Below are 14,286 nucleotides of genomic sequence, written 5' to 3' on the forward strand. Positions count from 1 at the left end.
GGTCACACAAGCAGCTTTGTGGGCCATGCAGTCTCCTAATTACTTAGTGCTAACAGTGGCACGGAAGCTGACGAGGCATCAATGAATGGGTGTGGGTGTCCTGTAATAATACTTCGTTTATGGTCACTGAAATGTGAATTTCATATCATTGTCACGTGCCAGGAAATAGTTTTCTTTGGATTTGTTTTCAACCCTTAGAAAATGTAAAAACTATTCTTAGCTGGCAAGCCACAGAAAACCAGGCAGCAGGCCAGATTTGGCCCTCTGGCCGTAGTTTGGCGACTCCTGCTCGAATCCATCTGGACTGCCCTCTTGTGAGCTATTTCCAAAGTAAAGACAGATTGTAGGTAGGAGAGAGCCAGCAGGCATCATTGTGGAAACACTAACCCTGCCCCTCTGTCTCCTAGATGTGGGAAGGGGCAGCAAAGGGGAGGTGAGGTTGGATTGTATGAATTAAAAGAAAGTAGGATTATCTACCTCAATGCTGATGATTGGCAAGAGCTTTTGAGGGGAGGATTTGGGGCAAAGGAGATATGGGGAGGGGAACGTTTATTTAAATAACACCAGGCATGCAATAGTACAGCAAAAGGAACGCCCCTGATGAATGGATGCTATTGTAAGAACTGTCTCAGTACTGGGCTGTGCACAGCCCTCCCTTGAAAGTCTTCTGAATTATTCCTCAGACTCTGCAGGGAACTGAGGATAAAAGCAGCTGCAGGGGAGCAAGACCTGGAGCGTCATCGAGAGATTGCAAAAACAATTCACTGCCAACAGACTGTCCCAGCAGGGTCCCAGTGCTACAGCTGTGGCCCTGATTGGCATGCTGCCCCTCGGATGCCCAATCAGATGGAACTGGAAGAAATCGAATACAGAGTCAGTCCACTTTATCTCTGTATAACCACTCAAATGAACAGCATGGGAAACTGAGTCTGATCTCATGAATCAGCCGTGCACAAGCTCTTAGCCCTGTCTCTCACTCCAGGTGGCCCATCTGTGACTGGGGTTGTTAGGCTGGGACAGAGGGGAGGGTCTCAAACTCGATGGCTGGGATCAAAGGTAACTTCAAGGGGCCAAACTATAGTTTGGCTGGAAAAGTCTTTGAGAATTTCCATGCAGGCAAGTAGATTAGCCAGCTTGGTATAAAAATGGATCCTAGGCTTGATACAATTAAACAACAAAAGTAAAAACTGGAGGTAAAATGATGCTCAAGTTGACAACTTTGTCATCCCAACTGTCTGAGAGATGTGGAAAGCCAAAGACCATTGGCTCCCAGCTCCTCTACCAAAGGGATGATTAGGTACATTTAATCCAGTATAGTCCTACCCTAAACCACAATTGTCCCAAAAAAGACAGAAAAATAAAAATGAATAATCTCCAAAACTATTTCTTCTTAACAAAGAAAATGACCTTTAAAATATTCTTGGTCAAGAAGCTTTTGTAGAGAGGTGGCTGAGTGAGAATAAAATGGGACCAGAAGAGGAGACATTTAATGATGGTGGTGGTGATGGGGAATCTCAGGATCTTATGGTGGTACCTGCTATGGAGGGAACCCCAGAGTCCTGCCTGTCTCTAACCTGGCCTAAAATTAGTGAGTTCACCTTGTTGCCAGCAAGCAGGGATCCAGTGATCCAGCCAGCTGAGAGAGGATTTAAAAAGGGGAGAGCTGCAGACCACAGTGATTCGGGGTGCTTGCAACCCCCAGACAACAACAATTTCCCATGCGTGTGCATTTCTCCCTCCCCGAGATTGGAAGTTTGGAGGGGTTTTCTTATCTGCCCTTGTCCCTTTCCTTTCAACTCAGAATCCTGGAAAGAAGGAAAAGCCCTTCCCAATTAGGGACCTCATTTTTCTCCTTCCCTATCCCCTGGGAGATTTGGAGAGGCAGCAGGAAATGTGGGAGAGCACTTGTGTCCCTGAAGGAACAGCCAGTTGCCATGCGCGACCGTCACTATAGATCTACGATTTATGAAAATAAAGCAATATGTGCCTGTTTCGGTGCCTGCCGTTTGCCTACCAATGGTGCAGTGTTCACCATTCCAGCCCTCTCGGCATTCACATTTGCCATCTTTACAGGTCCCGTGCTCAATGCAGCGGGGGTGGCACACACGCTGGTCACACGCTGCGCCTGTCCAGCCCTCTTCACAGCGGCAGGCTCCCCCGATGCAGACGCCGTGAGTGCCACAGTCTACTGAGCACACTTCTGGAAGAAAAACAATGATTACAGCTCAACACCACAGCTGGTGAAACCTTCCATGGAGTCCAGACCACATATACGGCCCAGACCCCTGGAGCAGGCCCCAAGGCCCAGCGCTCTGTCATCTTTGGAGGCTTGTCTCTCCTTGGCTGGGTATCAATTCATTGTTATATCTTTTTTTCTAGAGAAGTGGTTCTTAAAGTGTGGTCCCTAGAACCAGCAGCATCAGTACCACCTGGGAACTCGTTGGAAATGTAGATTCTTGTGCCCCGGTTGGACCAAGTGAATTAGAAGATCTGGGAATGAGACTCAGAGATTTTGTTGAAACAAGTCCCCCAGGTGGTTTTGATACTCACTAGAATGTGAGAACGAGTCTTCTAGAGATTGAGACTGTTCTAACCAGTTTGGCAAAGCTAACTGGGAAGTACCCACCTGAAAAGATCCATGTATGGATCCTGACTCTCTAGCCAGCTAGGATTCCTCCCCCACTGAGAGCCTGAACTGAACAAGTCCAAGAGGTCAGTTGCAGACCCCGCTGCTCCATTCCTATGATGACTGCAGATACCCCTGTTACCCAGATCGGTACCTTGGCGGCAATAATGACCGCTGTAATTATGCTGCATTTACACAGCTTCTTTCTCAAAGGAGCTCAAAGTCTTTTGTGCTTGGGGAGGAGACAGACAGACAGATATGCACTCTCTGGTATTCCAGACCTCTCACGCGAGGACAAGCACATGCCAGACATTCACCCTTTCATCAGTCTACTGAGGGAGGCGTGGCTTGGCATGCCAGGGGAAGGAACACCGGGCTGGGGAGTGGGGCCAGTGACTCACTCAAAGTCACACAGCATATCTGCAGCATAACTGGGTTTTGGGTCTAGGACCCCACCTCCTCCTATCCTCTGCACAGCCTTGCCAGGATCACCAGCATCAGAGTTGAAGCCAGAGTCGAGTGGGCTGAGAAGACATCCCAAAATAGCCCATTTTAACTGACTCTTCTCCCTTTTTTTTTTTCTTTTTGGAATGAAATATTCATTTCTTTCCCATTGTAGGCAAAGCTTCACATCTATTCTCTTCCTGATTGCCATGGCAATCTGACAGCTGTCTCACTACCCAGAGGAAGGGGGCGGAATGATCGCTTGCTTGGATAGGGACTTGTCAGTGTGAACAGAACCTTTCTCAGGAAGATTGGGACTGGCTTGAACTGTTGAACTGTTCCATTTTTAAGGTCACTCTGGAGGGAAGACACATACTCTAAATTTTAGGAAAATGAAGTGTACAGCGCGACTTCATTATTTTCCTGTCACTGGAGTATTACAGAGCTTTAGAACATGTTCACGCAGCACCCCGAGGGAGCCTTTTTTCTGTTTTATGGGATGTTCCCTTTAGTTTTTCTGGGGCTGAATTGTTCTGTTTTGTTTTCTGGTACCTTTAGGGAATGTACATAAGAAAACCTATAATGCAAATGGAAGCATCCCTCCTGGGCCCCTCATCCATTTGCGTGATGGAACCAACCCAGTGCTTTTTGTTTGTTTGTTTCTCAAAGATCACAGACTCCACGACTGAGGAGAAGAGAATGAGAAAGACACAATGTGATTCATCAAAGTCCCCTTATCCCAAGCTAGGTGTTAAGAGTAGATTCCCATCCGAGAATGGAATGGAACACAGGGCAGGAGTGTTGGAGAAAGGAAGGAGAAAATCTTGTGGCTTACCAACAGAGCAGTCGGGACCCATCCAGTTGGGATCGCAGCTGCAGAGGCCCGTGTCAGGCAGGTACGTGCCATGCCCGCTGCACTGGTCTGGGCATTGGACCCTTGCCAGCTCACAGTTCAGACCACCCCAGCCAGGGCTGCACAGGCATTCTCCATTCACACAGACCCCATGGCTGGAGCAGGTGGGATCCAAGCAATCAACTGAAAAAAAAACAGAAACAAAAATAGAAGACTAAAAGTATTGATCACCCATGGAGGATGGGCCATGAGACATGGGCTTGCTGCTGAATGGACCAGTGGCTCACCAATTCCCATCCACTTGCTAGCAAATAGAGCAGCCCAAGAAATACTTATGTGGTCTCCTGAAGAACACCCATAAAAAGTAAAAGGCTTCTTATTTGTCAAAACTCCAAATCTCAAACTTGAAGAAGATGCAAGAGAAACAAAAAGGGAATTTCTCAAGCAGAATTAGGAGAAATCAGATATAGAAGTATGCCGTTCCACCTTTAGCATCTTGTGCTTATAAAGATTAGGACCTCGACTGAATTGTATCACAGCATCTGCGATAGGAATGTGAATACCTGCCATGTTTCTACATGCGTTGCCAAACTGCATTGCCCCTCACTATAAGAGAGAAAAGTAGAGAGGCTCATTGTAACTTTATTAATACTTGACTTCAAAAGGTAACAAAAGATGAAAAGGAAAAACCAATGAAACTTATAAATGAGTCACTTTCCTAATGAGGTTTCTCTTAGGCTAAGTCTAAAATTAGTATTCATTCTCTGAGCACACACCCACTGAAGGAGTTAGTAAATGTGCAGGATTGAAGAGGCGAAGTTGGGTGTGAAAATGATTCAAAAAGGATCACCTTCCTACAGGTAATCACCAGGGGACTGGATTCCTATCTTTGGCCGAGGCACTGACCTTCTACCAGTCAATCAGATGAGTTGATGGGCAGAGTCCAGTCATTGTGGTTCTTGCCTGTTTCACTGTCTGATTGTTTGGCTATCTTGAGAGAGTGGATATATATCCAGTAGGTAACCTGAATAAACTCACAGTGAGGAGAGGAGTGAGCTGCAAAGGCCAGTTCTTGATGACAGGACTTTTTGCATGAGAATGTGATCTCAAACCTGGGACCTCCATTCAATCTAAGGGTTGAATAAATAGGGCCTTTTAGAGGAAGCCCAGCTTTCTTATGTATTCCTATGTATTCTCAGGAAATGATGCAATGTCATTTGGAGAAGAGGGTTCTTTGTGTAATATGTGGTTTGAATGAGAAATGATGGTCTAGCAGAGGGCTCAGATGTTGCTTTGTGGATCAGACAAATGTGGATGTATCATCACCTTATTTGATTATGACATATTTCTCCTGTTTTCATGGCTTCCAAATCAGGCCTGTTGGCCCAGATTAAAGGATTGCTTCTTCCATCACCTGGGGGTATAGCTAGCTTGGGACCACTTTGAATTCTCTTCTTGAGGAGACCACACTGACAGTGTTATTAAATCCTTTCTGTATATGCCTGCCGTCTTATGGTTTAAATTCTCAGAAAATTTTATTTTCTTTCCTTGCACAATGCCAAGATTGAAATATGCAAGACTTCTGGTCTCTAAATAATTCACTATTACACTAAGATGGTAATTCCTCAGGGTCTCAGCTTTCTGTAGGATCTCCTAAGACATTTTTTACGCTGAGTGTCTTTTTTTCTTTCCCTATGGGGCACAAAATAGTGTTTTTTTTTTTTTTTTTTTTTTTTTCTGAGATAGGGTCTTGCTCTGTCACTCAGGCTAGAAAGCAGTGGCATGATAACAGCTTATTGTAGCCTCGAACACATGAGCTCAAGTGATCCTCCTGCCTTAGCCTGTCAACTAGCTAGGACCACAGACACACACTGCCATGTCCAACTAAGCTTTTTTTCCCTCTAGAAATGGGATCTTGCTATGTTGCCCAGGCTGGTTGTGGACTCCTGAGCTCAAGCAATCCTTCTATCTCAGCCTCCCAGAGTGCTGGGATTACTGGTGTGAGCCACCATGCTCAGCCATTAGTGTATTTTAATAGTGTGTTTAAATATGACATTATTTAGATTATCCATGCCACAAACTAACCAGTCCTGAGGGACATCAGACTTGAGAAATTTGGACTTATTAGAAATCACAATATTCCAAGAAGTTTCCAAAGGGCAGCCCTCCTTTGAGGCAAAAATAATAATTTTCAGTGGTAAGAGATATTTCTCACAATCTCATTTGCATATTCTTAGGACAGTATTATTTATGGAAGTCATTTCAAAACCGTTTCAGGCATGGGGAAAAAACAGTGGTTAAAAAAAATCAGGAGTACACTCCCCCAAAGGTGAATTTTAGTTGCTTATTATTATTAGTTGGAGATATTTATGATGATGCTACACAATCTTGTTACTATCACTTTACAGTTGAATTCATTGTCTTGGAGAATATAACTCCTGATGACATAAACCCATTTGATACCTTCAGATTTGCCCCATTTAGGGTGGTGGAGCTCATCTGAATGTAAACTTGAGCTGAAAGCATCAAACACATAGAAGACAAAGGGCAGGCCCGGGCGTGGTGATTCACGTCTGTAATCCCAACATTTTGGGAGGCCGAGGTGGGTGGATCATGAGGTCAGGAGATTGAGTCCAACCTGGCTAACACGGTGAAACTCTGTCTTTATTAAAAACACAAAAAATTAGCCAGGTGTGGTGGCCGGTGCCTTTAGTCCCAGCTACTTGGGAGGCTGAGGCAGGAGAACGGCATGAACCCAGGAGGCGGAGCTTGCAGTGAGCCAAGATCATGCTACTGCATCCCAGTCTGGGTGACAGAGTGAGACTCCGTCTCAAAAAATAAAAAAAAAATTAAAAAAAAAAAAAAAGACAAAGGGCCGTGCAGGGCTTTGGTGTCTCATGCCTAGCACAGGTGAGGGACTATACCGAGTGTTCAATACACAGTTGCTGCAAGAATGAAGGACAGACTGTGCTATAAGCATTTGCCATTGATGGAACAAACTTCCTGTGTACAGAAAGGACTGATGGGAAAGAGAAATGGTGCTAACAATTTCTTGCTTTTGGAAAAAATTCATATTTGGGGATCTGTAAATTACGAACAAATTCATTCAGAATGCATCATGTTTATATTCTTCCAATAAAGGAAATTCTGAAGTTCTAGTTTTTCACTCTGCCCCCTTTTCTAATAAGGCAAATATCAAAATATACACAAAAATATCTTGTGGCTTGTTGCTTCAAAAATTGCTCTCAACCTATAATTAGCCATTTAAAATATCTGGTGAGGTGCCAGCAGCTAGGAGCTTTCAAAAAAAAAAAAAATCACAATCTTTTTCTTAGAAGGATGAAATAATAAAAAGTAATACACTAAAAAAAATGAAAATGGCATTTTTCTTCCAGATAAATTAGCTCTCTCTTCTCTATCCTGAATTATGGTATAAAGGAAGGAGGAAAATCCACAGAGATTTATTAGCACCAGTACTAGAATGCCATCAAAAAAACCATTTATTGTATCTAAAAATATGAGTTAACCCTTTCTCTGGTCAGTGATACCAGTAAATATGCCCTTTGTGCTATATAATTACAGCAGTGGATGGAATAACTAAATTCAAACTTCAAGAGAAGCAGTTTTACTATGAATTTTAAATTTGGTTCTGATTTTCTAAGATGGTCTTGTGGCCAGGTCCTTAGAGTCTTTAGCAGGCAGGAGGGACTATGGCATTTTACGAAGCTTTATAAATAGAAACAGTGTTACACTTAAAAGGGGACAGTGGCCTTTACCAGCTAAGTACCATGTGCCTCGAAACACCAGCCCCCTGGCAGCTGAAATCATTAGAACTCATTTAGTCTTGGGCCCTCTGTAGGTTTGACAAAAAAGGGTTGTGAATGCAATTTCTATCCCTAAGGATAAAAAAGGAGGTCAAGGAGTTTTACAAACAATATGTACTGTAAGCCCCTGAAGAACCATGAATTACATTTATGAAGTTAAATGTCATTGAAAAATGACTCAACCATGAAACTGACATGGAAACATGGCTGACTTAAACTAATATGTCAATTCCTCTCTCATCACCTTCCCACTCCCCCAGACATCATTGAATGAAACCTCACGAACACATCCTTTCATTTTCTTGTGCAAATTTGTTAATAGTACAACCATGTTTATGCAGGAAAAACGAAGGGATGGCAACTATTGATTTCGTTGCCATGGCCATTTCAGGTTAAATTGTTTGAACGTTATGACTATGATGAATATCAGAAATAAAAAAGCTAAATTGAAGAAAAAGTGCTGATCCAGACTTTCTGATTCCATTTCCTATTTTGAAAACAGCGTATGAATCACCTCGGTTCATTTTTTTTGGGTAGCAGAAATCAATAGAGGAGATTTCATCCTTTCATAATGATTCACGTGGCTTGTTTGGTTGGATGGTTAATTCACTCTGAACATTTAAATAAGACTGGGTGGGATAGTGAGAAAGTTGAGAAATCACTTGAGATTCCATGCATACAGCTGTGTACAATCTTTACTGGAGAGAAAAAATTCGAAGACTGGCAATGTTGTTGCCCTAGCACTTTCCTTTCTCCAAATGATGCATGTAAAAGGTCGTTTTAACCTTTCTTGTCATATTATTGGCCTCTCTTATGTTTTCAGCGAATGCAGCTTTGCCTCCTGCAATCCATTTATCTTTAAGAACTTTAACCTTTCAAGCAGGGTTATTAAATCAGTATTTCCTCCATCCAAACTCCCAATTTTTTATGATGCAGACATAGGGAGGCTACCTTTTATAATAGAAGAAAAATTATATAGGGAACTGAACAAGTGAAGATCTGGGGGTCAGACTTCTGAGCCCCATTAAGGGCATTACTGCTGATATATTGAAAAATCTTAGAGGAATAATGTTATGGAAGCTGACTTTTGGTAGCCATAGTTCTAAAAACGATGAAATGTGGGGTTTCACAAGGGAACCCTATGTGGGTGCATCTAAGTATAAAGCACTGTCATTACTTTGTGGTGAGAGCTGTGATGACTGATTATTTTGTATGGAACTCTGGCGATCCACTGGTTAGAATGAATCAATTAGCACCTGAGAACCTCATAAAACCTGAGATCCCTTGTTAGCCTGGCCATGAGGAACACAGAATGCATATGGCATCCAACAGGATCTTTTTTATGGGGACATCTTGGGTGGTTACCTCAAGTTCATGCAGAATAGGCAGGGGCTTCACTTTTCCCCCTTAGTTTGTTGGGCAAGTTGACACTTCTATTTCTATTGGGGACACAGGAGGGAAAAGGGCCGTTTGAGTTGTGTGAGGACATTTCACTGGAAGATTGACTTGGAGAAAAGGAGCCTCAGCTGGAAGACAATGACGATGCCAATTCAGAGACTGGGGAATGGGCAAGGGGCTAAGAGGGTCTATGATCGCACCTTCCTACCAGCTGTGGCCAATTCTTTGTATGGTGAGAAGTAATCAGTGGGCAACCAGAGACCATATTCTGCAAGGGCAAATACAGAGCAGGAAGGCTGAAAGGCAGCATGGCTTTCTCTCGCCTTATAGCTACTGCAAGTCAGTCCCAACATTTTGGCACAAAATAATTTATCTCAAATAACTGATCAAGGAAACTGGGACTAGTTAGAGCTGCTTTTGGATCCCCTCCAGAGAGGTGCTCTTTCTCCCTGTTCCTGCGTCCCCTCTTCTATGTCCCCCTCTCCTGATCTCCAGGCCTGATCTCTGACCATATTGTCAGATTAGATTCAGTTTATGATATCCCTGATTTTCACCCATGTGTGCGAGAGGCCCTCACGTATCTGCCAGGGTGAGATTTTCAGGATCCATCAAATCCCATCCCTCTTGCTGCACTCTCACTCTCCTCTAGTTTTGTGCAATTGTAGGTAAACCAGGCTAATTTGCCCTACATGGTTTTTCTGAATGACATAAAAAACCTATAGTCTTTCAAGCCTGATTGCTGTCTATTGATATTAATTTTTGGTGAAATATTTACACAGACATATATGGGTCTTAGATTACCAGGAAGAGTTAGTAACAGCAACAACAACAACAACAACAAACAGCTTTTTGTTTGGAATGAAGGCAAGGGGCTTAGGAATTCTTGTTTCTTTTCTCTGAATAGCTTTAGTAATTCCCAATGACTAAATAAAGCAGGAGAAAAGAGGAAGAAAGATAGGGCGAGGGAAAGGAACAAAAGAGGAAAAGAAAGAGAAGGGAGGGGAGGAAAAGTAGAAGGAAACAGAAGACAGAAAGACAAAGGCAGAGAGAGCAATTTAAAGAAGAAAAAGGTGAAAGAGAAAAGGAATTAATTTCTATAAAGGAGAGTAAAACAAAACGTTTCTTCCAGAACCATCTCCAGAGGCCTTTCTTGTTCTACAGCTAAAGAAGTTTATCAAAGCAAAAGAGTTTGAAGCTTTTTGTGCAAAATGTTGAAACTTCTCTTGCAAAACACGCAGCCCGGGACTGGGCTCATTATCAGAGGTCGGGCCCTGCAAACACTTCCCTCCACTGCTGCCTAGCCCGGAGACTGGCAGGCTTACCTTCCTCACAGTGCTCGCCTTTGTAGCCAGCAGAACAGACACAGTTTCCATCAATGCAGGAGCCGTGGCCCCCACAGGAAGGATCGATGCACTGATTCATGGGCACGTCGCACTCTGCGCCTTTCCAGCCACTGTAGCACTGGCAGGTCCCTTTAGAATATTGTCCATTCCCACTGCACAGGACAGGGCAGGCAGCTGCACAAACCAAAGACAGAGCACCAGGTCACAAAGGGTCAGCATCCGAGGGGCAGTGGCAGTCTAAGGAGGTAGAGCTATCTGGCCTTGGAGCTTGGCTTACAGTGTTCTACGTTGGGGATTCTGGCTGTGGAGGTGCAGAACCATTGCCAGATAAACAACATAAGTGCTACTGATAACAGCGGCTACCACCAGTTAAATGCTTGTTATGTGCTGGGCATGGTATAGAAAGAAGGCTTTATGTGCAATTCATGACTTCATCATCATAATCACCCTATGAGGTAGAGGTTACAATCGTGGTTCCCATTTTTGCAGGTGAGGCTCAGACGGGGGAAGTGACATGTGCAGTCACACAGCTCACAAGCAGGGGAGCCCAGCGGGGAACCAAGTTGGCCCAACTTTGAAGTGGTGTCCTTCACTAAGTGACACTGAAGTACTTATTGTTGTTCTGTTGTTGGTATTAGAGGTTAGAATCCATTTTGCTGGTTATTTCACCCTCAGATCAGTCGACTCTTATTCCTAATAAGTTTATGCCTATTAAAAAGGAAGGGGGGATGAGACACAGCTGAGCCACTAAAAGTCTCACTGCCTCAGTTTTCTTATCTATACCATGAAGAAATGAAGCAGTTCCCCTTTTATCCACGGTTTCACTTTCAGTTTCAGTTACCTGTGGTCAACTGCTGTCTGAACATAGGTGAATACCGTACAATAAGGAATTCAGAGGGAGAGAAATTGCATTCACATAATTTATGTTACAGCTACTGCTTTAATTGTTCTATTTTATTATTATTGTTAATCTCTTACTGTGCCTAACTTATAAATTAAACTTTATCCTAGAAATGTGCGTGTAGGGAAAACATGGTATGTGTAGGGAAAACATGGTATGTGTAGGGTTTGTACCATTTGTGGTTTCAGGTACACACAGGTGGTCTTGGAATGTAGGCCCTGAGGATAAGGACGGACTACTGTCATTGTGCCGCCTTCAAAGTATAACATGTGTAATAAAGTATAATGATTAAATATGCTTGACTTATTAAAAAAAAAGAAAAGAGGGCAGGCAGGCTGAAGACATGAAATTTCTAGCAGTTCACCCTTCAGCTGTACCCTCTTCCATCTGTTGGTGGGAAGAAGGTTGGAAAATCAGTGGGGATTGTCTGGGAGGAGATTACCTACAGCTTTAATCAGTTTGGCCTCAAAGGTGCCAATTCCCGCCTTTCAGAGTTCATCAAGAATAGGATTTCAGTGGTCTGTCTCCTTCAGGTCTTGGACTTCTCACTTCCACATCAGTTTGTAAAGAGCCTAACTTTCCAGTCTGCCTTCAAATTTGGGCCTAAAATCTTCCAGCTATGGAAGTGGCATTTGGAGGCCTTCAGAAATGATGGATGCAGGTGTTTCAATGACTCCTGGTGTTATCCATGGTTTGGAATGCACAGGTTCCGAGAATTCTGCATGAGTGTGTACACACATCTACAACCTGGGTGAGCTCCCTGTGCCACGCAGCGATGGCATACCTAATCATGTCACTTCCTAGTCACCTGCCCCACCCAGCCTCATGAATCCCCTTTTGTTGTCATGTTTCTATGTAGTTTTTATGGTAATTAACTTTCCTCTGTACATGTCTAATTTCCCAAAGATATAGTCAGCTATTCAAGACAGGGACTATGTTTATCATTGTTGATTTCCTTCTGTTGCTACATTCATCAATGGTGCCTTGATTAGGTAAACATTTCTCCTGTGTTCCTGATATTCAGAGATTTCCCAGTGGTGGGGGGTTGTGGGCAAGCACTAAATGGCCATTTATGAAAGACGTGGGAAGAATAGTCCCTGGAGTGAATCTCATGCTGTAAACACAGTGCCTTTTTCTGGGGAAGTGCATGTTTGACCTTAATTGCAAACTGATTTGAAATAGAACTATCTCAATAGTTGACATACAATGAAGGGGATATTTCCCCTCAAAATGCGTTATAATAGGACAGTTGCCAAAACTATTGGGGGCGCTATTTTCGGTAGAAATCTTATCCTTATGAATGTACTAGAGAAGAAGAATGAGTTCAAAAGAGAGAACTTTAAAGCTGCACATTGAATTTAGATGAACTGTCTAAATGTAGGGATCATACTCTATCTCCAGGATGCTTAAACAGAGGAGTTTGTACAGACTTGCTACAGAGGCTGATTGTCTAAGAGAGGGTAGAAAAAGAGCTTTGAACCCAGGGTGCTCAAGATTTAAATTAGGGAACATGCAAATATGAAGTAGCATGAGAAACTCTGGACTTTCTTAAAGTTTTGAGAGGGATTTAAGACAGTAAGTTTGTTCCATGCCAGTTCCTCCTGAGACTCATGCTAAGCTCTAGGTCAGGGATGGCAAGTATGTGCGTATGAACTACAGTACTACCTTTCCACACCACCGCAGACATCAGTAATTGATCACGGCATCTCATTCCCCTGAGCCTAGACAGAGCCTCAAAACTGTCAATGCAGTGCCCAGGCTGAGACCGGCAAGCAGGCAGAGTTGGTATTCAAGAGAAAACCTACTTGTCATTTCTGATCTAGGTAACAATGAAGGTATTTCCTGGTGGGAAGACTAGAATCAACATCACTTCTCAGCCCCCTTCCAGCCCTGCACTGAAATAAAAAACAGTGAGAAGTATGGTTGCACAATGTGTACTTAGATGAGCTTCCAAGGGCTGTTTCTGACTCTCTGACCTAAGGGTTATATATTGGATAGGCTGTCATAGATGGCAGAGAAAGTTACATCAAATCACCAACACTAGTAGTCTCTGATTACATCCTCCTTCCTCCCAAAAGGTGGAGGAGGGTGGAAAGTAAGGTGCAAAAGTTTTGTCTATTTTAATTGATAAAAAATATAGATAAAATTCTTTTCTTTTTTCCTTCCTTCCTTCCTTCTTTTCTTTCTCCTTCCTTCCTTCCTTCCCTCCTTCCTTCCTTCTTTTCTTTCCCCTTCCTTCCTTCCTTCCTTCCTTCCTTCCTTCCTTCCTTCCTTCCTTCCTTCCTTCCTTCCTTCTTTTTTGAGACAGAGTCTTGCTCTGTCACCCAGGCTGGAGTGCAGTGGCATGATCTCAGCTTACTGCAACCTCTGCCTCCCAGGTTCAAGTGATTCTCCTGCCTCAGCCTCCTGAGTAGCTGAGACTACAGGTGCCTGCCACCATGCCCAGCTAATTTTTGTATTTTAAGTAGAGATGGGGTTTCACCATGTTGGCCAGGATGGCCTCGAACTCCTGACCTCAGGTGATCCACCCGCCTTGGCCTCCCAAAGTGCTGGGATTACAGGTGTGAGCCATCGTGCCTGGCCGAATTATTTTCTTTATTCATAGTGACACTGTTCCTCTTCTGCATAAACTTCAAATAGAAAAAAATAGGATTGTCTAGAAGGTAAGAATGGGTTTTATTTAAAACCAGGTGCTTGGGAAATCAAATTTAAAATTTGACCTACTTAAATTACTCAGTGAAAAAAATAAAAAATAGGTCAGAGAGTTCTCCACCTTCCAAACGCAGCCTTCCTTCAGGGTTTGCTGCATGCTCACTGGGAGTGTGGTCAAACATGCAAAACACTGTGATGTTCACTGGAAAGCAGGACACTTGATGGGCTTCGCTTATGCCATACAA

At 43.3% G+C, this 14,286-nt stretch overlaps 1 protein-coding gene across 7 annotated transcripts in view; it reads right to left on the reverse strand.

Annotated features, from left to right (window-relative positions):
* Positions 1–14,286, reverse strand: part of TENM2 (teneurin transmembrane protein 2) — a 1,213,529-nt gene that overhangs the window by 132,487 nt on the left and 1,066,756 nt on the right. For 4 of the 7 annotated variants that reach the window (XM_023218892.2, XM_023218890.2, XM_031935468.1 and 1 more), the window contains 3 exons: positions 10,468–10,662; positions 3,906–4,106; positions 1,988–2,200 (listed from right to left, as the gene is read on the reverse strand). In XM_023218892.2, coding sequence (XP_023074660.2) covers positions 1,988–2,200; positions 3,906–4,106; positions 10,468–10,662 — 609 coding nt within the window. The remainder of the gene's footprint in view (positions 1–1,987; positions 2,201–3,905; positions 4,107–10,467; positions 10,663–14,286) is intronic. The other 3 variants (XM_023218891.3, XM_023218893.2, XM_031935469.1) reach the window with 1 other exon arrangement.

This window comes from Piliocolobus tephrosceles, chromosome 4, assembly GCF_002776525.5.
Source record: "Piliocolobus tephrosceles isolate RC106 chromosome 4, ASM277652v3, whole genome shotgun sequence".
Taxonomy (NCBI): Eukaryota; Metazoa; Chordata; class Mammalia; order Primates; family Cercopithecidae; genus Piliocolobus; species Piliocolobus tephrosceles.